At 36.0% G+C, this 24325-nt stretch overlaps 1 protein-coding gene and 1 long non-coding RNA gene across 6 annotated transcripts in view; both read right to left on the reverse strand.

Annotated features, from left to right (window-relative positions):
* Nucleotides 1-10568: 10568 nt before the first annotated feature.
* Nucleotides 10569-12359, reverse strand: LOC149239693 (uncharacterized). Of its 2 annotated transcripts, XR_016246461.1 has the most exons (4): nt 11429-12359; nt 11240-11326; nt 11054-11146; nt 10811-10881 (listed from the first exon to the last, which is right to left on the reverse strand). It is a non-coding gene; the product is annotated as an uncharacterized LOC149239693 (long non-coding RNA). The 2 variants fall into 2 exon arrangements; XR_016246460.1 differs by lacking the exon at nt 11429-12359 and having other exon boundaries at nt 10569-10881; nt 11240-11332.
* Nucleotides 12360-14336: 1977 nt separating this feature from the next.
* LOC149239694 (uncharacterized) overlaps nt 14337-24325 on the reverse strand; it is a 29620-nt gene continuing 19631 nt past the window's right edge. For 2 of the 4 annotated variants that reach the window (XM_089373488.1, XM_089373489.1), the window contains exons 4-7: nt 15332-15456; nt 15054-15140; nt 14868-14960; nt 14343-14695 (exon numbers count right to left, since the gene is read on the reverse strand). In XM_089373488.1, the coding sequence (XP_089229614.1) occupies nt 14498-14695; nt 14868-14960; nt 15054-15140; nt 15332-15379 (426 nt within the window). In that variant the 5' untranslated portion in view covers nt 15380-15456 and the 3' untranslated portion in view covers nt 14343-14497. Of the gene's footprint in view, nt 14696-14867; nt 14961-15053; nt 15141-15331; nt 15457-24325 lie in introns of all 4 variants that reach the window. The other 2 variants (XM_089373487.1, XM_089373490.1) reach the window with 2 other exon arrangements.

Here is a 24325-nt window from a genome sequence, read left to right on the forward strand (position 1 = left end):
TTGAGATCACCCTTGCAAAAATCCTAGAGAGAAGTTTTCTTTTATATTGGAATCTATGGCTTCCTCCATGAAATCTTAGAAGAACTTAGAGCGAGCATCAAACTTCAAATCTTGGAAGCTTAGAATAGATCTTATTCTTCCCAAGAACAAAGTTTTGGAAATTGTGACAATAAACACTACTGAACCAAATGATTTAGCAAGAAAAGAGAAGTTAAAAGATGATGAAATCACTACCATGAGTCGTAGTAGACTCCATTAGAGAACATTTGATTCACTACATTGAAAATCATGATACTTCAAAGAATATGTACAATGCCCTAACAAATCTATACACTATCAAGAATAATGGGAAATCCATGCGTTCGAAGAATAAACTTCAAAATTTAAGGATGACTAATGAAAACACTATGGCTTCATAATTCATGACGATTTCCTAGATTAGAGATAAAATTCAAGCATATCGAATATCCATTCCAGATCAAGAAATTGTGACCACCAACTCAATGGTATTCTTAGATCATGGGATGAATTTGCAACAAACATAAGAAATTTTAAAGAATCTTATTCATTTGAAAAACTATGGGCATCTTGTGCTTAAGAAGAATCAAGGTTGACGTCAAGAGATTGTGAGGAAGAATAAGCTCAAGCCTTTGTAGCTCATTTCAAGAACAAGGGAAAGAAGAAGTTTGGTCCTCATCAAAAGAAGTTAGGAAAGGGATCTTCTTCTAAGAAGAAGGATTTATTAGATATACAATGTTATGGATGTCAATGATAACGAAATTTCAAGAGAGAATGTCCTAATATGGCTAATAAGAAGATAAATTGGAAACAACATGCTTCTGTGAAAGATATTAAAGATGAAAAAACAAATAATACCAGAGGTGACAAGGATTTATTTTATTTCTCTTCTCTAATAGGTTTCATTGTAGATGATGATGAAATTTAGTTTTTAGATTATGAAGCATCAAGACACATGACCGAAGAGTGTGAAAATCATTCTAGCATGATGGAAAAGAGGTTGTCCCAAAAGAGTTGAGTTTGGAGACAATCATATCTATGTAGTCAAAGGAATAGGAAACACATCCATAGAGATGGAATTTGGTAACAATATGCATCTCAACATTTTTCTTTATGTACCATGTTTGGAAAAGAATCTTGTTTCTATTTCTTGTTTGGAAGATAAGGGAGGTTGCTTTTATGGATGGAAAAGTACTTGTTTGGTCCAAGAGATCTAGTATAAATGATGCTAGGTTATTTGGATTCACGATGGAAGGTTGTATAGACTTGTGAGTCAACCATCTCAAGCACTAATACATTATGAGATGAATCCAAGTGAATTATGGCATAGAAGGTATGGATATTTTCATTGTAGAGGATTTATTGATTTGAGTCAAATAGTTTTAGGGGTTCCTGAACCATAGATGAAGAAAGATGGTGTATGCAAAGGATGTGCTCTTGGGAATAACATGAAGAAACATTTTCCAATCAATGAAAATAGATCGAAGGGAACTTTTGATTTAATTCATTTTGATGTGTGTGGTACCATGCCTATGAAATCACTTGGTGGATTTTTGTATTATGTGACATTTATTGATGACTTTTTCTCTAATACATGGATATATCTCTTGAAGAGTAAGGATGAAGTATTTAACAAGTTCTAGAAATTGAAGGTTGAAGTAGAAAACTTGATAGGCAAAAAGATCAAGGTATTGATATCTGAAAATGGAGGAGAATACACCTCAAAGTATCTTGTTTCTTTCTGCAAGAAGAATCAGATTAAGAGGTAGCTAATTGTCCCCTATAATCCACAATAGAATGGTGTATTAGAATGAAAGAGAAGGTCCATTGTAGAGTTTGTCAAGGCCATGATGCATGATTTGAACTTTCCATTGTTCTTATTGGGTGAAGCATCACAAAAGGATGTGTACATTCAAAATAGAAGTCGTCATAAAATTTTGGAATGTATGACTCCTAAAGAAGCATTCTCTAAAAGGAAGTTATAGATTGGACACATGAGAATATTTGGTTGTCCTGTATATATTCATGTTCCTATGGATAAGAGGAATAAGTTTGAGCCCTAAGGAAAGAAAGGCATATTTTTTTGTTACAATGAATCATTGAAGGCCTATAGAGTATACATTCAAAAGAAACGACGTATTGAGGTTAGTAGAGATGTCACCTTCAATGAGAATGTAATAGCCCATGGTTAAAAGTTAATGTAATAAACGTTACTAAAGGAAAAATAAGACCACGGTTAAGGGACACTTATTCCAAGGTGAATGTTGAGCAACGATATCCTAGTGGACATCACTGGATGTTTTTATGGCTAAAGGAAATTGGCAAAGGAAATGGCTAAGGCACTAAAAAGGTAAAATGGAATTTTGGCACATTTATTTAAAGGAAGTTGAAAGGTCACAGGTTGCATGTGAGGTGGAAATTGAAGGAAAATAATGGAAAATGAAGAAAATAGATGCCTCATTTATAAAAAGGCTTATGAGGATCAGTTCATGGTTTTTTGGTTAGTTTAATTTTGGAGATCTCTCATTATTCTCTCTCTCACACACTCTTGGGACACTTAGAGTTTTCCTGGAGCATTGTAGCTTTGTATTTGTTATCACTTACTGCAAAATGTGTTTTCAACTGTCTAAAGAGTAAATGAGCAGAGAAGAACCTCTCCATTGGAAAGTTATATGAACAAGATTTCGAATGATATGTAGAAGTCCAAAAATGGACTCTTGGATCAAAGTATATAGTCTTCTGAAGTTTCAAGGATTCAAGCCTTAAGAAAGAAGGAATATTGGAGGTCCGATATCAGAGATTGCAAATCGGAGGTCCAGTAACATAAAAGATCGGAGATCGCACATCAGAGCATCATGGCATATTGGTGCATCACATATTAGAGGTCTGATATATTGGAGGTAGCATATAGATGATCGCAATATCGGAGCTCGGAGGAGATCGACACATCGCAACATCGCAACATCCTAACTTTTGTAAGTGACAACCTTTTAAAAGTTGCGACAAGGGTAAAGTGTCAATTGTGTTTAAAACCACCGGGGAATGCTACTAAAGGTTTACAAAGGATTTCATCACAAAATTAAAGGGGGGCGGGCCTTTTTCTCTCTCCTCTAGCAGGACACGTGGCGACATATGATTGGCTCTGATAAAAACATGTGGCAGCATATGATTTGTTCTGGTAAAGCTACAATGGCATTTGACGTTAGCATGGTGTGGTGGTATGAGAGGACATGTGGTAGCCCATTTTGGAATTTTGAGGGGCTTAAGGAGGCAAATTTAGGTGACACGTGTCACCACTCATGAGGTGCCACATGGAAGTGATGATGTCATATCAGAGGTCGTATGTCGGAGAAGTGGGAATATCATAACTCCAAAGTTATTTCCTTGACTGGAAGCCTCCGATGAGAGGGGCTCTAATATTGGGCTAGCACATGGTCTAGAAAAGCTTAAAGGACTAGGGGCACAAAGCACTTTGCAAATGAAAAATGGTCCCAAACAAGAAAAAAATTCTCTAGCACCTTAAGGCTAAGTGACAGGTCACAATGCCCGGTCTTATGGCATACACTTTTTAAGGGACTAAACAAAAGGGTGTTGGCATCATGACACAGGTTTGGCTCTATGGAACAGGTGTTGTCCTTGATGGCAACTCACTCAAAGGGCATATTACAATTTAGGCTCTCAGAATGAAAGAAAATGAGGTATACGCATGTTCCTCTTAACAAAATTGCGTATACACGGGGGTGTACCGATCGAAAGGCACGTATACGTATGCATGCACTTTCATGCCAAGAAAAGCACGTACATGTGGGAAAACTTATGGTTGGTCCATGGTATTTAGTCCGACGTATTTGAACCTATGGTTTTGGTCCTTGGTATTGCATCCAAAGTGTTGAACCCAGGTATTGAGTCCCTAGTATTGGATCTCTATGGTTTTGGACCATGGTTTGAGTAAGGCCTAAGACTATAAAAAGGGAAGGAGATCATTTGGCAAGGGAATTAACTTAAGTATTGAATATCTTATGAAGAGCAAGATCTAGAATACTGTCATTGGGTTATGTTGCATAACTAGATCTGAATCAAGGAGGAACCTGAGTGCAAGGAGAAGGATAAGTTCTATTGATGGGTCAAGATCTTAAGGCAGTTTGAAGAGAAGTATCTTTGTGTAATTTTTGATCTGTTATATTTGGCGCATAAGGTGATCTATAAATATGATAATCTGGGTATAACTGATGTCTGAATATTTGAAAGAGTGAATTATCTTTTATAGATCTGTATGTAGGTTCAACACGTCAGAGGTGCATATACACGCTGGTTCAATAAACCAAAACAGCGTATACGCTGGTTGGCCTTAATACAGAAGCATTTACACGCAGGTTTCTATGGATTGAAGTAGCGTACATCTCATAAAAAATGTTTTAGATGCTTCTGTTTATTGCTACAGTGTTCTGGGTTCAGAATTGATGTTTGGTCTCTGGAACTGTTTTCTGGTTACAACATTCTGAGAAGATTTGGTTGATTCAGTATTTGTTTGTACAAAGGGGTTTGGTTAATGTAGATATACTTGATGTTTGATCGATATTCATGGATCCAGTCTGAAAATTTATGAAACGTGGTCCCTGGAAGAAAAGAGAAGGTTGTAGCCTTCTGTAGGTCAGCACCTACGTACTAGTACCTCAGCTAGTACAAGAGCTAAGGGGGTTGTAGCTCCCTTCCAGGAGAAGCTGGAGAACAAGAGAAGGTTGTAGCCTTCTGCAGGTAGTAGCCTGTGTACTGGTATAAGACTGCGCCAGTACAGAAACATTGTAAAAATAAGTTTCTAATTGAAAGAAGATAGAGATGAATTGCAGCAGGTGGTTTTCACCCACATTGAGTTTCCACCTTATATCTTGTGTTCTTATGTGTGATTTCCTGTTTTGTTTTACTGTTCCTGGTTGCTGTTCATATGGTTTGATGCAAAGATTAATGATCAACATCTGAAGAATATTTTTAAATTTCAAGTCTGCTCATATATGCTTGTTTCCTTAACTTAAGTTTCATACATACGCGGTATTTACTAACTGAAGTAGCGTATACAAATCTAATTGTGAAATGAAAAAATAATTGACCTGATAATACTGATTCACCCCCCCTCTCAGTATTATTTTCACCAATTGGAATCAGAGCAGGTCCTTCAGAAGAAGCTTGATCACTTGAACGAAGATCTATCATCATGAGAAACTATGAAAAAGAAGCATCAATCAGGCCACCAATTTTTGATGGAAGCAACTTTGTCTATTGGAAGGTAAGAATCACTGCCTATCTTCAATCTCTTGGTACAGAAGTTTGGGATATTGTGGAAACAGGATACACTTTTCCATCAGCAACTCCTACAGATACGGCTGGTAAGAAGCAATATGAAACAAATGCAAAGGCTGTCAATACTCTATTAGGGAGCCTATCTCAATCAGAATTCGTCAAGGTTATGCAGCTCAAAACCACAAAAGAAATATGGGACAAGATCATTTTTCTATGAAGGAGATGAACAGGTAAAACGAGCAAAACTACAAACTCTCAGAATTCAATATGAAAATCTCAGAATGTACAATGATGAAAGTGTGGCTAACTATTTCCTACGTATAGATGAGATTGTTAATTGTATGAAAAATTTGGGTGAAGAAATAAAAGAAGTTGTTTTGGTTGAAAAGGTTCTAAGATCTTTGTCTTCTAAGTTTGAATCAAAAGTTTCCGCCATAGAAGAAAAATAGAATCTACAAAGCCTTACGATGTCACAGCTACATGGAATCCTAACCGCTTACGAAATGAGAAAAGGGGGACCATCAGACAAGAGAGAAGCCGAATTCAAGTCCTCAGGAAAAGGAGATTACAATGACTCAGGACATATGTCGGAAGAAGAGGAAGAATCAAATTTTGTCAAGAACCTTCAACAGGGTTCTGGAAGATTCAGAGGTAAGCTACCTTTCAAATGTTTTGCTTGTGGAAGAGTCAGTCACTATGCTGCCAAGTGTCCTCATAAAGATAAGCTTGACAAAGGTAAGGAACCAGTTAGATGGAACAGAAAAAAGAATGTAAGTAAGAAGAGCTATTACACACATGAAGACAATGATGGACTTTCAAATAGTGATGAATATGAACAAGGTAATGATTATAGACTTTTGATGGCTTTTGAAGATGATGATTTCTTGGATGCTATAGATGAAGAAAGTCTTTATGAAGAAATTTCTAAACTCAAAATTTGCTTAGAAGAGAAAAACGTGATTATAGATACTCTGACATTCCAACTTGCTGAAATGGAGAAACACAATGAAAAGTTAGAATGTGAAATTGTGGGACTTAGAAAGGACATTGAGAAAATGAAATCTCTTAATCTTAGATTTGCTAAAGGATCTGAAACCTTAGATGAGATTATCAAAGTGCATCATTCTCCTCTAATCAAGACAGGTCTTGGGTATACTAAAGAAACATCTCAAGCACAAAAGCCATCTACCTCCAAAAGTTATCTTGAAGCTGCAAGGAGAAGTGAATAGGTTGACAATCGACAGCAAAGGCCCAATGGAGATCACCAGGTAAATCAGGGACAATTTACTTCAAGAATGAACAGAAATCACCAAGTAAATCGAGGGCAATCTACTTCAAGGATGAACAAAAGCTACAACCAACCACAGGTAAATCATTCTCAATTTACCTCAAGAATGAATGGCTATTACAATGGAAGGTTTGATGATCGCAGGAATTTCTTCAATGGCCAGGGTTTCTCTTGTCATAACTTTGCACATAAAGCAACTCAATGCCTTGCCTACAAGACCATCATGACCAGAGAAGCACGAAATCAAAGGAGTGTGACTGGAATCATGAAAAGAACCTACAATAACTTTTCTGCTCTTGAAAATGAAATAGAATGTTCTATCTACAACAACTTTGGCCATGAAGATTCTGAATGCAAGAGTAGGTTTCGGCAAACAACTCAAAAGGAGCAAGCTTCATTGAGCCCCCAAACATGGAGGAAGAAAGAACCGCAACCAGAAAGATGTGGTATAGCCTTATATGCGGAAGGACAGGAAAATCAGTGGTACATCGACAGTGGATGCTCAAAACATAAGACAGGTGATAAATAAAAACTTCAATCATATAGCGCCTTAGAAAAGGAAAGGAAGATCTCATTTGGAAATGACACCCCTGCATTCATAAAAGGTAAAGGTTTAGTTATTTTGAAAGAAAAGGTCAAAGCTAGGAATGTTATGTATGTTGATGGCTTAAAGCATAACCTATTAAGTGTTAGTCAAATGTGTGATCAAGGAAATGAGGTAATATTTCGATCAAATGGATGTATTGTTCGTGAGCTTGATACAGGAGAAACAGTGATCAAAGGCATAAGAACTCCAAATAATTTATACATACTCAAGGGAGGACAACAACAATTCTATCTTAGCAAGAATGATGAACACTGGCTATGGCATAGAAGATTGGGGCATCTAAGCTTCTCTCAGATAAGGAAAGCATGTAAATATCAGGCAGTTCGTGATCTCCCTGACATCAGAATTCCAGACAATACAATATGAAAATCATGTCAGTTTGGTAAGCAAACCAGAACTAATTTCCCTAAGAAGGAAGGATCAGCTAGCAGGCCACTTGAACTTGTCCATACTGATGTATGTGGACCATCTAGGAAAAGGTCACCTTGAGGAGAAGAATACTTTATATTGTTCATTGATGACTTTTCCAGGATGTGTTGGTTAGGACTTATGAAGCATAAAGATGAAGCTTTCGAAAATTTCAAAGCATTCAAAGCCTTAGTTGAAAATGAATCAGATTGCAAAATCAAATGCCCCAGGTCTGATAGAGGTGGGGAATTTACCTCGAATGCATTTTTCAATTTTTGTGAAGAACATGGAATAAGAAGGGAATTCTCTACTGCAAGGAATCCTCAGCAAAATGAAGTAGTGGAAAGGATGAACAGAACGGTTCAACAAATGGCTCGTGCTATGCTTGATGAGTCTGGAACTCCCGCAATCTTCTTGGGTGAAGCCGCATTTGCTGCAGTTACTATTCTCAACAAGACAAACGTCCAGGTAAACAACACTCATAATCCTCACGAACTTTGGTATGGTAAGACTCCCATGGTAAAATACTTCAAAATTTTTGGGAGAAAATGCTACATCAAAAAGACTGATGAAAACCTTGGCAAGTTTGAACCTAGAGCAGATGAAGGCATTCTCCTTGGTTACTCTCCCCATAGTAAAGCATATAAGTGTTACAATAAAAGACTTAGAAAAATTGTTGAAAGTATTGATGTAGTGGTTCATGAAGAAGGAAACATTCCAAGGCAAGTAAAATCTAAAGAATTCAAATATAATGAGGACTATCCTTCTACAACAAATCAGACTCATGATGAAGAAGAAACCCATGAAGCACCAGAAGAATAGATAAGGATAGAAGAAAAGACTCCATCCAGGTACGTTCAGAAGAATCATCCAGAAACTCAAATTTTGGGGCAAAAGGAGGCAGGTGTACAAACAAGAAGAACCATTTCTGAAGCTTCAAGTTATCTAGCATTACTCTCCTCCACTGAACCACAAAATGTAAGAGAGGCATGCAAAGATGAATGCTGGGTAAAAGCCATGGAGGAAGAACTTGAGTAGATTCAAAAGAATAACACTTGGGAGTTGGTTCCTAGACCACACTACAACAAAACCAGCGATTTGTGCCAGATTTAGCGCCAGATTTTAGTGCATTTTTTTTGTAATTGTGATGAGCAACCTGGCGCTAAATCTGGCTCTATTGTACAATTTTTAAAGCGTCCTTTTTTGCACCTGATTTTGCATCCTTTTTCACGCTAGATTTTGCATCATTTTTTACACCAAACTATGCATCATTTTTTGCGTCAAATTTTGAACCAAGATTTGCATCTTATTTTATGACAGGTTTTGCTTATAGTTTTGTGTCATTTTTTGCATCTATTTTTCATTCTCTTTTGCTTCCTATTTTGTGTCATTCTTTGCTTCCATTTTTGCACCATCATTTGCATCAAGTTTACACTGTATTTTGAATCCAATTTAACGTCTTTTTATGCATCCATTTTGTGTCAGTTTTTGCATCTAGTCTTACGCCAGGTTTTGTATCTAGTCTTACACTAGTTTTTGCTTCTATTTTTGCACCAGCTTTGGTGCCTACCTTTGCACCATGTGTTGAATTTGATTTAGCACCAAATTTTGCATCCATTTTTGTGCCCATTTTTGCATCTTTTTTTGGACCATTTTTTACATCCACATTTATGTTTGATTTGTCTCCATTTTTCCCATCTCATTTTGCACCATATTTTGCGTCATTTGTTTCATCCAATTTTGCATCATTTTTAACACCATCTCTTGCATCTAATGTTACATCATTTTGAGCATCCAAATTTGCATTTATATTTGCATCTTATGTTGAGTCATGTGTTGTGTCCACCTTTGCATCTTATTTTGTGTCTAATGGTACATTCAATTTAGAACCATTTTTTACGCCTACTTTTGTATTTGTTTTTGCACCAAGTTTTGCATCCAATTTTAAGCTATTTTATGCCCCTTTTTGCACCATTTTTTTGTGTCTACTTGTGTCCAATGTTGCACCATTATTTACACCGACTTTTTCATCCAATTTTGCATTTTTTTGTGTCTAGGTTTACATCGTTTTCACCATCCAAATTTGCATCTTTTTTTGCCTCATTTTGTGTCCACATTTGCATATAATTTTGTGTCTGAGTTCGAGCCTAAATTTGTATGTGATTAGGAATCATTTTTTACATCCAATATGGCATCTTTGGTTTCACCTTTTTTCAGCCCCATTTTGCATATTGTTTTATGTCTTTTCTTACATCTTTTTTTTTTTCCTTTTTTGCATCCCAAATTTACACCATTATTTGCATCATCATTTGGCATATTAATTTGTAATGTTTTTTGCTTCTTTTTAACGCTCAACTTTGCATCTTATTTTACATCTAGTTGTTGTCTTTTTTTGCATCTAATTTGGTGCCCATTTATGTGTCCTTGTTTTTGCCCAATTTGATATCCTTTTGTATGCCATGTTTTGTTCCCTTCTTTGTGTCAACTATTGCACAATTTTTCACTTCTAATTTAAAACACTTTGTATGTCAATTGTCTACATTTTGTATTAATTCCTAGTTTAACATCCAATTTTACTTTCAATTTTGCATCCATGGTTACATCCGCATTTGACTTCTTATATAGAATATATTTTTCTTTACATATATGACCCCCTTTATAGATTCATAGTGAAATATATGATAGTTTCTAAATATCATTAAAGCAGATATCACAATTCAAAATCATTTGTAAAGAAATTTAAGAGAAATTGACAACATCCATCCAAAAAAATAACAATGTGTCATTAAAAACTTTCAAAACATGTATAAAATAGCAACATAATACTAATAAAATCAGTATTATTTTTAATCAAAACAAGTAAAATTCAAATATGATTAACAAATCAAAATATTTCATGAATATCGTTATTCTACGATAAATTAACAACATACATAAATCAAACTCATCGTATGATTACAAAATCAAAATGTCTCATTGATATAGGGTAAATTCACAACACCCATCTAAACATAACAATGTCATTCTACACAATAATTTCTTCATAAAAAACAATGCATGTGCATGCCTAGCTACCACCACCAAGATCATCCTCATGATCATCTTGACCATCCTCATTACTCTGATCCACATCATCACCAACACCGCAACTATCATCATCATCTCCTCCTTCACCACCATCATCCTCATCCTCATCCTCATCATCTCCTGATATATGTTGAACATAATTTGGATCATCGTCTTGGCAATCATTACCTATAGCATTCTGACAAAAAAAATCAATATTACATGTTAGTATTAATTACATAACACAACGCATGTTTTTGTTATACAATGTTAACCATAAAATGAAGTAAGATATGATATCTAATAGTACTAAAAAATAAAATGAAAATATGGTTTAAAAGTATATTGGAAATCCAACTAAGATTACATACCATGGAGTCCATCCAAACAACAAATTCAACCCATCTCTTTTCCTGCAGCACCTCCTTTTCCAAATGATTTGGAGGTCTTCCATATTTTAGTTCCTATCAATCAGTAAATAGGGAGAAATTAGATAACAATGACTTTCTTCTAGTACAAAATTTATTAAAAAAATATCACATGTTTAATATACTTACAAAGGTTGTTATCAGTGCTTTTAAACCTTTCTAGCCACTACGATGAGTGACTTTTGTCTTGGTTAACCTCGCCTTGGATGCCTTGTCCTTAAACATAAACCAATTCAATTTATTTTCACACAAATACACGTTTAAGATACTTATAAGTATTAATACATTCTAAATAATGTTTAATGAAAAATTCAATACCTGAATGCTCTCATTGCCGACTTTTCTTTGTGTCTTCTAGAAGAGATTCATTCATACTTAAACAAGGGGATATATTGTAACTTTTTCTAAGTTCTGAATTTTTGGATCGAATACTAGAGTCCAGGCCAAATAAGGTGCTTAAACAGGTTGATATATTATATCCCGGCGTAACCTCATGGATCCTCAACGGAGTATCCAGTTGGGAAGGTTCCTACTTGCTCACCACAATCTGTATATTTTCTCCAACTTCGAAATTTTGGTTCTCTCCAGCTTCCTGACCATTGTTTCCCTCAATTTTGGCAGGGTCAATGAATCCCTCATGTTTTCTGTTGCTGTCCATATCAAACAATTTTTCTCTAATTGGACCTGCAGCAGTTATGCCATCAACAATAAAAATGCTTTCCTGGCATGCTCCCTTCATGGATTTGACTAAAGATCAGTAGCAGGAGTTACAGGTGGTCCAGGTTCAGGAGTAGATGGGTGGGGTTCATGAAAGCAGTAAAAGGAGCTAAAGAGGGATCTCCTAGTGTCCAAACAGGACTAACTGCTTAAAGACTGGGATCTGCTAATGACAGATTGCTCACTCGGGGTCTCAGGATCAGCATGAAAATATTGAAACCATATTCCACAAAAGTGAGATCTTGAAACCATCCAGCATTCTCTCCCAAGTTCCCAGCATCTGGGAGATGAAGGTTGGTATTTCAAGTCCTTCACTTTCATACCTCCGATGAGTGGATTATCCAGAACGAGGTTTCGAGAAAGGCAGGCAAAAAAGAAAATCAGAGTGTTTTTTGTATTCGGTAGCATCTGAAGTTCTGGTCTCCAACAAGCTAATCACTCCCACTAGAAAGCCATAATGAAATTTCCATATGTGAAATTTCTATAAAGACTCTGAGCCTTTTGTTTTGAAATCCTGTAATATGTATACCGACTAAATGTAAATGTTTGTTCACTAATAGGAAAACAAGGTTACTATCTATTAACATATTTCTTAATAGTGAAGAATTGCATTGAACTTCTTTGTGCTATACATATGAATTCTCGGATACTATAAAATATCCGCTGACACTACAACAAAACCAGCGATTTGCGCCAGATTTTGCGCCAGATTTTAGTGCATTTTTTTTGTAATTGTGATGAGCAACCTGGCGGTAAATTTGGCTCTATTGTACAATTTTTAAAGCGTCCTTTTTTGCACCTGATTTTGCATCCTTTTTCACGCTAGATTTTGCATCATTTTTTACACCAAACTATGCATCATTTTTTGCGTCAACTTTTGAACCAAGATTTGCATCTTATTTTATGACAGGTTTTGCTTCTAGTTTTGTGTCATTTTTTGCATCTATTTTTCATTCTCTTTTGCTTCCTATTTTGTGTCATTCTTTGCTTCCATTTTTGCACCATCATTTGCATCAATTTTACACTGTATTTTGAATCCAATTTAATGTCTTTTTATGCATCCATTTTGTGTCAGTTTTTGCATCTAGTCTTACGCCAGTTTTTGTATCTAGTCTTACACTAGTTTTTGCTTCTATTTTTGCACCAGCTTTGGTGCCTATCTTTGCACCATGTGTTGAATTTGATTTAGCACCAAATTTTGCATCCATTTTTGTGCCCATTTTTGCATCTTTTTTTGGACCATTTTTTACATCCACATTTACGTTTGATTTGTCTCCATTTTTCCCATCTCATTTTGCACCATATTTTGCGTCATTTGTTTCATCCAATTTTGCATCATTTTTAACACCATCTCTTGCATCTAACGTTACATCATTTTGAGCATCCAAATTTGCATTTATATTTGCATCTTATGTTGATTCATGTGTTGTGTCCACCTTTGCATCTTATTTTGTGTCTAATGGTACATTCAATTTAGAGCCATTTTTTATGTCTACTTTTGTATTTGTTTTTGCACCAAGTTTTGCATCCAATTTTAAGCTATTTTATGCCCCTTTTTGCACCATTTTTTTGTGTCTACTTGTGTCCAATGTTGCACCATTATTTACATAGACTTTTTCATCCAATTTTGCATTTTTTTGGTGTCTAGTTTTACATCGTTTTCACCATCCAAATTTGCATATTTTTTTGCCTCGTTTTGTGTCCACATTTGCATATAATTTTGTGTCTGAGTTCGAGCCTAAATTTGCATGTGATTAGGAATCATTTTTTACATCCAATATGGCATCCTTGGTTTCACCTTTTTTCAGCCCCATTTTGCATCTTGTTTTATGTCTTTTCTTACATCTTTTTTTTTTTCCTTTTTTGCACCCAAGTTTGCATCCCAAATTTACACCATTATTTGCATCATCATTTGGCATATTAATTTGTAACGTTTTTTTCTTCTTTTTAACGCTCAACTTTGCATCTTATTTTACATCTAGTTGTTGTCTTTTTTTGCATCTAATTTGGTGCCCATTTATTTGTCCTTGTTTTTGCCCAATTTGATATCCTTTTGTATGCCATGTTTTGTTCCCTTCTTTGTGTCAACTATTGCACAATGTTTCACTTCTAATTTAAAACACTTTGTATGTCAATTGTTTGCATTTTGTATTAATTCCTAGTTTAACATCCAATTTTACTTTCAATTTTGCATCCATGGTTACATCCGCATTTGACTTCTTATATAGAGTATATTTTTCTTTACATATATGACCCCCTTTATAGATTCATAGTGAAATATATGATAGTTTCTAAATATCATTAAAGCAGATATCACAATTCAAAATCATTTGTAAAGAAATTTAAGAGAAATTGACAACATCCATCCAAAAAAATAACAATGTGTCATTAACAATTTTCAAAACATGTATAAAATAGCAACATAATACTAATAAAATCACTATTATTTTTAATCAAAACAAGTAAAATTCAAATATGATTAACAAATCAAAATATTTCATGAATATCGTTATTCTACGATAAATTAACAACATACATAAATCAAACTCATTGTATGATTACAAAATCAAAATGTCTCATTGATATAGGGTAAATTCACAACACCCATCTAAACATAACAATGTCATTCTACACAATAATTTCTTCATAAAAAACAATGCATGTGCATGCCTAGCTACCACCACCAAGATCATCCTCATGATCATCTTGACCATCCTCATTACTCTGATCCACATCATCACCAACACCGTAACTATCATCATCATCTCCTCCTTCACCACCATCATCCTCATCCTCATCCTCATCATCTCCTGATATATGTTGAACATAATTTGGATCATCGTCTTGGCAATCATTACCTATAGCATTCTGACAAAAAAAATCAATATTACATGTTAGTATTAATTACATAACACAACACATGTTTTTGTTATACAATGTTAACCATAAAATGAGGTAAGATATAATATCTAATAGTACTAAAAAATAAAATGAAAATATGGTTTAAAAGTATATTGGAAATCCAACTAAGATTACATACCATAGAGTCCATCCAAACAACAAATTCAACCCATCTCTTTTGCTGCAACACCTCCTTTTCCAAATGATTTGGAGGTCTTCCATATTTTAGTTCCTATCAATCAGTAAATAGGGAGAAATTAGATAACAATGACTTTCTTCTAGTACAAAATTTATTAAAAAAATATCACATGTTTAATATACTTACAAAGGTTGTTATCAGTGCTTTTAAACCTTTCTGGCCACTACGATGAGTGACTTTTGTCTTGGTTAACCTCGCCTTGGATGCCTTGTCCTTAAACATAAACCAATTCAATTTATTTTCACACAAATACATGTCTAAGATACTTATAAGTATTAATACATTCTAAATAATGTTTAATGAAAAATTCAATACTTGAATTTTTATTTCATATATCTTATTTATAACATTTTAATTATTACAATAATACTCTTGTTACCAGATATTGTCAGAAGAAATCTTACAAGACCGCTACCTAAGAACATTGGACAGTTGAATGCATTAGTTAACATGTTTGAAGAATTCTATCTTCAAATCTAGATCCATCTCATGTGATTCCCGTATGTGGTATAAATTGTCTTGAAGGTACCTGCATCATTCGACATAAAGCTATTCAGCACAATCGTTAACCAAAAACATCACAACTGCACAATATGAACGGTGCATCAAAATTGGCATTCACACGTCTAAGGTCTTTTTGGCATATCTGGTGTGGGTATAAAAGGTTTCCATTAAATCTCGTAAGCCTTTTTAACTATTATAAACAAACCACTAAAGTAAAACAAACAAATCAGTTATAAGAACTGAAAAGAAAGCTTGAAAAAAGATTAACATTTTCTAAAAGGCAAACACTAGAACACACTTCAAAATACTTTTCCTAAAATACTTCTTCAACCTGGCATCAAATTTGAAGGGCATGGTCATATTTCAATATGAAGTCATACTATATTTTCAACCCTTCTATGTTGGCAAGTTAAAACTAATGTTCCACCAAGACTCCGGGATAGGGAGATGCATGTCTGGGGTGATGCACAGGGGGGGCGTGTGAGAGTACCCTCAAATTTTAGGTAAAATTAGGGGGCAGGGGGATATGGGGGTATATAATTTTTTTAATATATATATATATATATATATATATATATATATATATATATATATATATATATATATATATATATATTTTCAATAATGAAAGCATAAATACATTGATCCGTACATGATTGAATTAAATAATGAAATACACTGATCCATACTCATCATTCATACTAATACATACATCATTCATTCATACACCACGAGATTCAATAATGAACTAGATTGATCCATATTCATCATTCATTATTCAACATTCTAGAATCTAAATTGATTTAAAAATTAAATTCATCATTCATCATTCTAGATTCTAAATTGATTTAAAATTTAAATTCGTGATTCTAGAATCTAATTAGTACTAACCAAAATAGACTATAGTAGATACTTAAGCCTGAAGATTGGAATAGTAAATTGATATAACTCAAACTCAAAAAAAGTAAAGAGTGAAAGTCAAAGAATCAGTCTAAGGTCATCCATATCTAAAGTCAAGACTCGAAAGGTAAAACTGACGATTAAAAATGGCCAATGATCATTTTAGGAGTTGCCATGGAGGAGGAGGTGCAACAGTTAACTGGTAAGTCAAATAGTGCTGCGCAGCAAGCTGAGTAGACATAAGCTTGGTAACTCGAATGAGTGACTTAGAGATTGCAAATTAGTTTAGGTTTTGTTATTTGTTATGTGTTGTTCTTTTTAATTTTAATTTTTTTTTATGGTTGTTTTATAATTTTTTTTAATTTCTATATTACAACAGTTACTAGAAAAAAAATTAAGCAGAACATGGCCCCCCTCAAAAGGGGTGCTTTTGGGCTTGGTGCTCTTGATTAAATGGTAGTTCCAAACCCTTATATATAATAGAGCCCAATGGAAACATCGCAATTCGCTCATTCCTGAAATCCTAAAAATTGTTATGTCTGATGCATTTTGAGTGGAATCTGAAATTTACTTTCTCCATATGAAATAAAATGAGGTCAGAACCACTCTCAAACATCCTAAGTCAATTAATAGGGCCCTAGGGTTGAATGTTGAGCTTTCCCACTCATAAATTATTGTTTCAAGCAAAATTAAGGGGGAGCACCTAGCCCTTTTTTAGGGGAGCTGCCCAGAAGCACCCCTTTTGGCGAAACACATCCCCACAGTAGGGAAACGTTTCCCCCTGCGTCTCCCTGTGTCTCCCTAAAAGGGGGCGTGGGGAAACGTGTCCCTGGGCATCTTCCCATCCTAGGTGTGTGGGAAGCGTGGATACGTGCACCCCACCATAGGGGACACATCCTCATGGAACACTGGTTAAAATAAACTATTGTTTTCTTACAAAAGCAAAAAATGGATCAAAATTTTAACTATTTCGTATTTTATGTTTAGCACAATTGCAAGTCGTGTGGTAGTACTAAAATAGGATAGATAAACAACAGTGTTTTTTATAATCACTACATAGTCGAATTCCTATCAATCTTATGTGGAAATGTTGTAGCTTGAAGTATCTAAATGCAGTACCAAAGTAGAATTGGTACCAATAACCAAACAAGGCAGTGACAGCACAAGCAAAATTTGTTGTAGCATCAAACTACAGAACTGTATTATCTAAATTTTTTCCTGGTAGCACTCTCATTTCCGTAAAATGTTTTTAATTCCAATGAACAAAGACTTGCCTGACTCGATAACGAAATTGTGTTCCTTTGAAATCAAGGATTTAGAAAAGAATTTAAAAAGAACCAATCATAGTAGAAGGATCATTACAGGATCTAAATACTAAAAAAAATCACCATAAAAGAACACTAAACATTAAAAGTTAAAACTAAAGATTGGAGTATCTAAAGAACAGAACCTAATTATTGACAAAAACTAGACATTAAATGAAGGATCGTGGGATCTATGACCCAGTGCCGATAAGAATACAAAATCAACTTCTGCATTCCCCTCATGACCCATCTGGATATGGACTTAAGGAGACCAGAACCAATCTTAATAGATTAATTACAGGATGTAACTGCACAAGCCTAGTACTCCATGAGTCTATCCCCCATCTGCTTATACTAGATATAAACAACACGTTTGTAGAAAGTTAGAAAAATACATTGTACAATCAGGTTGAACTCAATACAGATTCAATTGGACCTACAACACATTCCAGCCACAAAGCTGGAAAGAGCACAATAAAAATAAAAGCAAACATTGAATCTTATCACTGTTGTGGATTTTGTCCTTAAAATGACATGAGACATTCCAAATATGATGCCCAATCTGATATGTTGGCTCTTCTAGCATGGATGCAAAGAGAAAGCAATTACAGTACTTGATCTGTTTTTTATAATATAAGACTATATTTTGCTAAGAAAACAAAGGTATACAAGAAATCCCACATGCATTACATATCGAATATCATTCCTTCGGGAAAGTCCTAAAAGCCTAGTGTATGTGGAGACTAATATCAAAAGAGGACCTCTGGAATCAGATTCACATTCAGAGATATATTGAGCCCAATTCAGCAAAAGACTGGATTGGAAACCCAAACAAGTCAATCAACAATGCATCCATATTATTGAAAGTACTGACTATAACATTCCCTTTAATAGGCAGATTGCTGGCATGGAAGGTTTGCAATGAGGCTAAGGCGAAGATCAGTATAGACCCATGGATAAGCAGTGGAGCTGAGTACAAGCTGCCAGAAGTAGTGATAAATTCTCTTCAATCTAGACTAGGCAGCTGGACCAGGAAACTCCATTTGCCAGCAGGATTGGAATAGCGCTGAACAGAGAGACGACTCAAAGGCCAAGAAAATATTCAATCAAAAGGATTTATAAACAAATCAAAAGTGTGCCATGCCTATATAAAAGACTCTGATGATGAACATGTCTGGTCTTAAATCCAGCCTTGGGGATTTACACTCCAAAGTTAGGATAAGAATCGTGTACCCTGGATAGACCAGAATGCACACTCTCATGGTGGAAGCGCATCTGGATAAGAACCTTTAAAAATTTCATTATTTACATGCAGTTGGCAATCTTAAATAGAGCACCCACATAGGAAGTTCTTAAGAGAAGAAATGGATCAAGTCCAAGCAAATGTATCATGTGTAAAAGAGTTGAAAAGAACATAGACCACTTACTGATATTCTGTCCTTAATAAAGGAAATCTGGATGGTTTGACAAGGATAAAGGACTGTGGACAAGGAGGTTATGCGGAAGAGTGCTCTAAAAAGTGGTAGCAAAACTCAGTCCTCAAAGGCCTTCCTCTAATAGTATCATGGGGAATCTAGAAAGATAGAAATGTTGAAATCTTTGAAGACAGGTATATAACTCTTTCAATGTGCCTTCCAAGGTCAGTCAATCTTCTCAAACTTCAAAGCTTTTTCATCAACCCCAACACAGAAAAAGTTGATTCGTGCTCCTATGGACAAATCTGGAACATGGGGATTACTTTGATGGAGCTAGTCAAGGTACCCCCCAAAAAAGGGAAGCCATACGTGTTCTCTATCTCAATAACTCTCACTGTATCAGATTTAAAACAGATTTAGGTGAGGATCAAATAACTACACCGAGCTTATTTCCCTAACAATACTCTAAATTGTTTCCATACCCTTTCCTGCCAACAGTTGTGTTACCATCAACATTAGCATGGCAATGTTCTACTTTAGCCGATCCAACCTATCCCTAGGACTTTCTTCTTCAACTTCTTCATGAGGACCCCTATCATTGTCAGTGCTCTGCTTCTCCATAGCCCTAGCAACAATTCCTGTCCACTTCTTCTATAGTCATTGCAGGTGCTTACCTACAGGTCCAACCAAGTATATTCGAACTTGGGCTCTGATACCATAAATGACAGGCTTATAGTCTATCCATTTCACCGACACGAGTTTCCAAAAAATTTACAATCTACCACAATCCCTTTAAGTAATTGCAAGACTAATATAAGGATACAGTAATAAACTACCTCTAGTTGCCTGTTGTTGGATAGATCTATAATGGAAGGCTAGAATGCAAGATAGAATGCAAGAGTAGATCAGCTCAATGACCACTTATTGGCTTGAAGATAATTACAATCCCAAGTTCTCTCTGTTCATAACCGAATTCTAATCCATTCCAATGCCACTCATTAGCATACAATAGATGGACAAAGGTTCACACATACAAGGGTCAGTTTCATCCGGTGGCAAGAATACAAAGAACTACACAATGCCACACGCACTGGTTCAAACACCATTCACCAAGAATACTTGAGATGAAGCCGAAATCTTAAAAGGACACCAAAATCAATGAGAGGAAAGAAAAATAAACCAATGATTTAAAGAAATGCCGAGCAAGAATGATTAATTCATTTAACCATCCAGTGACCACACTCCCAAGCGAGAGATACCCCCACATTGGAGCGTACAACCCTGTACAGGGCCTCTCGATAATTAAGAAAATCTTTGTACTAAGCAATGGGTTTAAAGAGCTGTTGGGTAGCTTCCTTGGATTTGTTGGGCTGTATATTGGCCCTCAGTAAGCTACAGGAAGTCAAATAAAACTCTAAAATTTGACAGGTAGCTCATGGTCAAACAGTGAAATCAAGGATTCATTATCATCTTTATGTAAACCACAAAGCAGGATCAAATCCAGAGGGGGGCAGAGTATGCACACCTCTGTAGATTTTAGCAGTCAAATTGCTGCGCAGAGGCAGGTCACTTGTAACACAAACAAGGGGGTCTCATACACAATTTCATGTCTGTCTTGGCTGTAACCCTAAAATAAGATCTAAAATTAGATTATTATTATTAGTATAGAGTTGTTCTTCTAAATAGGAGATCTCTTGTATACTAGATTGAAAGTCTTCCAACAGATGTCTTTTTCTTCTTTTTCTTTTTTCCAAGTTTATAGTTATTTTATTGGGTATATTCGATATCATATGCGGTAAACCAAGCAGAATGCACAGACTTGGAGAAATCAGCATCTGTCCTGGTTTCAACTGAGACCTGCAGCAGCCTACTTGGACAATTTGCCATTTCACTAGCATTTCCAGATTTTTCCAAGTCCAATTGGACTGCTGAGTTTGACTCTTCTCTTTGAGGAAACCAAGCCAAATTCAATTTCTCCAAGTCTGTCTTGTGGCCCAATGTCATATTTGTGCATTGACTTACAAGTATGACTCATACTTGCAGGTCAAATGTGAGTCAGACTCTCACTTCTCGCAATTCAAACTCAGCCATCTGCCTATAAAAGACACATAAAAAAAACAAAATAAAGCACTCATTTTGCTTGTTTATTTGCCCCAATTTCACAGCAGACAACCTCCAGATCGTTAATTGTCCAGGATCCATGCCATTTTACAGTATGAAGTATCTTCTAGATTCTGTAATACCCTGTTTCCCCCCAGTTTGTAAATATGTCTCAATCTCACCGTGAATCACAGCATGGATGTTCCTCAACTTTTTTAAAACTAGAACAGACAACTTATAAATGATGTACGTATGTTTTGTTAGTTAATGAATATTCACCAAACCACTGATTAAAGAATGAAGCACTAGTACTAGCCATGATACTACGAGTGGAATCCGGTGAGGGGACTAGGAGGTTACCTTTCCTGCCAAGTAATTGACCTTTGCCAAAAGTCCCATACTGCCAAATTGCCAGAAATTTAAATTTGAAATTACTTCCCAGAAATCAGTTATTGAGGGAGAGCTGGGTAGTGGGGCAGCCAACCACTGACAGTTATGAAGGGATGAGAAGTAGCTGGATAGAAGGAACTGTCAACAAAAGGTATGGCAAGTACCCACCTCGATTTCCCAAGTTGACCCATGAATCCATCTGCCACAAGCAAGAAAAATTGTGAGTCTTCTTGGGCCAAGGAAGGGGGATGCACGTGGGGGGTTGAGGAAATGATTATTCCATGTGTGGGTAGTGTGCAGAGGAGATAGGAGGTACTGAAAGAAAGTTTACAAGGTTCTGGGAGCGCCCACGAGCGGAGTGAGTGAAAATCGCAAGTGGGCTCACAGCTGGAAGTTCACAGGCATCAAAAAATGAAACTCATTTGGACTGCTAAAAATCATGCCCAAGGGTATCAAATTGGAGCTGGGTCCATTACTAGATTTTTGGGCCTGCTAAGATACAAATTTGAGTGCTGAAATGGGGCAGGAAAGCATGAACCTGACCTGGGCAAAAAGGCTTGTGAATCTGATGCTAGCTCGGAGAGTTAGCAAGCAGTGAGGGGAGGGCGCTGAGGAACTACACTGGCAGTGAAAGGACTCCCCTGTGCTGATAAAATCCAGCTGAGAAGGCATCTGTGGAATTCGTGTAAGTCCCAGGCCCAGTGGGTAGAGGGGTTTCTACCATCTGACTGTATGTGAAGGAGAGTAGCCTTCACACCCAACAATTTCCTCGAGAAAACCAAGTTTCCCCAGTGGTATCATGGCCTGGCTAGGGGGTGGCCAGCCGTGGACATGGATGGATGTAGCTAAGCCTATGGTTGGTGGAAAAAAGGTTCACCATTCTTCAGTTGCAGGCAATTAATATTCAGTTAAGTATTTTTATCTGTTTTCATAATATTTATAAGTGATAATTTATTTGTTTTATGTTGGCTGAATGGATGCAACCTGCTGGGAATGTTTATGTAATAATGATTTCAGTGCATGTACTTTGGGTATAGACTAACTTAGTACATGCACTTGTTCAAAGAAAGCCCTATCAGCACATGAGATTAAAAGTGAAAAATTAGATTACTAATAAGAAATCTACAGGGGTGAAGATTAAGATTGCTAAATCTAATGGAAACCAAATCATACTTTCGTTTAACGCAAAAGGATATGAGAGGAAACCTGATTCAAGCTTAAAGGTTTGCAAAAAAAATTGAGACCCCGTCCCTCAAAGGACATCTAGGGGCTGGGTTTGTTACAGATTCCATGTCCCTCAAAGTGTCAAATGTTTGGGCACTTCGCTTCCAATGTCATCAAAAGAAGGGGAAGGGAAAGCAACTTGTAAAGAGTACAAAAGCATCAGCTCAAGTGGATGAGCTTTCATCCAATCTCGAGATACACTTCTCAATGGTCTCATGCCTGTCATCTGACATCATGTCTGATGTGGACTGGTATGTGGACAGTGGAGCCTGCAAACATACAACCTCTAACAAGAGTACCTTTAGTAGAACTTGGTGATGATGCCACATATCCAGTTGCAAGAGTGGGATCCATCAAGTGATATCCTTAAGCTTACTAAGTTAATGATGTTTTGTATGTACCTAGCTTAACTAAAAATATCTTTCCAATTTCAGTGATGATAGATCCTACATATAGGGCTAACTTTGAAGATCAACAAGTCCTCATCCTAAATTGCAAGGGAATCCTATAAGAACTTTAGGGTATGATAGTGACAACATGTGTGAGCTTTGACAAAAGAGACTAGGTCACTTGCACTAGTGAATGTTGCCAATCTTGAAAAACATGGTGTGGGCATTGCCAATCTTCAAGGCTGAGAAGAAAGGAGTGTGCAAAGGTTGTGCACTTGGCCAGCATGTAAAGGATGTTTTCCTGGCAGTAAACATAGGTCAAGAGGGGTTTCTGACCTAATCAACTCAAATGTATGTGGGCCCATCTCTTCAACTTCCTTATCAAGTAACATTTACTATGAATATTTTATTGATGATTCTTCTAGGAAGTCCTAGACTTAATTCACAAAAACCAAAGGAGTTTGATACCTTTTGCATGAAATCAAGAATCAAGAAAATGTTGATAGTTCCCTACAACCCTCAGTAGTTTGGGGCCTTGATTCATGATCTAGTTCTGCTCATGTGTCTCTGTGTATAAACATGTCTCATCATTGTCTATATTTTGAATAGGTATCCTCACAGAATTTTGAAGGATAAGACTGGAGGAATTCAGAAGCCTCAAGTAACACATCTTTGAGTTTTTCAGTTGTCCTATCTACATTCATATTCCAGATGGGAAAACGACCAAGTTGGAACCTTCTAGTTTGAAGGGCATTTTGTAGGTTAGAGTGAAACCTCAAAAGCTTATAGAATATACATTCCATCTCAACATAAAGTAGTTGTGAGCAGAGATACCAAGTTTGAAGAAAATGCATGGTCCTCTAAGTCTCAAGAACCTCCAATAGTGACCATGGAGGCAGAAGAGCTTGGTATCCCAAAAACAGATCTGCAGAAATCAAAAAGATCATGAAACACATACTTAGATCAGCAAGCTTTTGGAAGTGCAAGGGGTGCCTCTTTACCTTCAAGTTTAGCTAGAAAGCCTAGATGGCTAATCTAGACATTAAAAGAGGCAACAGAGTAAGTTGGTGCTCCAACTACTTCCCTTCAAATAAGCCACCCTCCTAAAAAGTTCCCTAGTTATGTTGCACTGATATCTTTCATTATTGAAACAAAACCTTCTAGTAACGGCA

Source organism: Pinus tabuliformis, chromosome 8 (assembly GCF_031772625.1).
Source record: "Pinus tabuliformis cultivar Carrire ecotype Pingquan chromosome 8, CPIR1, whole genome shotgun sequence".
Taxonomy (NCBI): Eukaryota; Viridiplantae; Streptophyta; class Pinopsida; order Pinales; family Pinaceae; genus Pinus; species Pinus tabuliformis.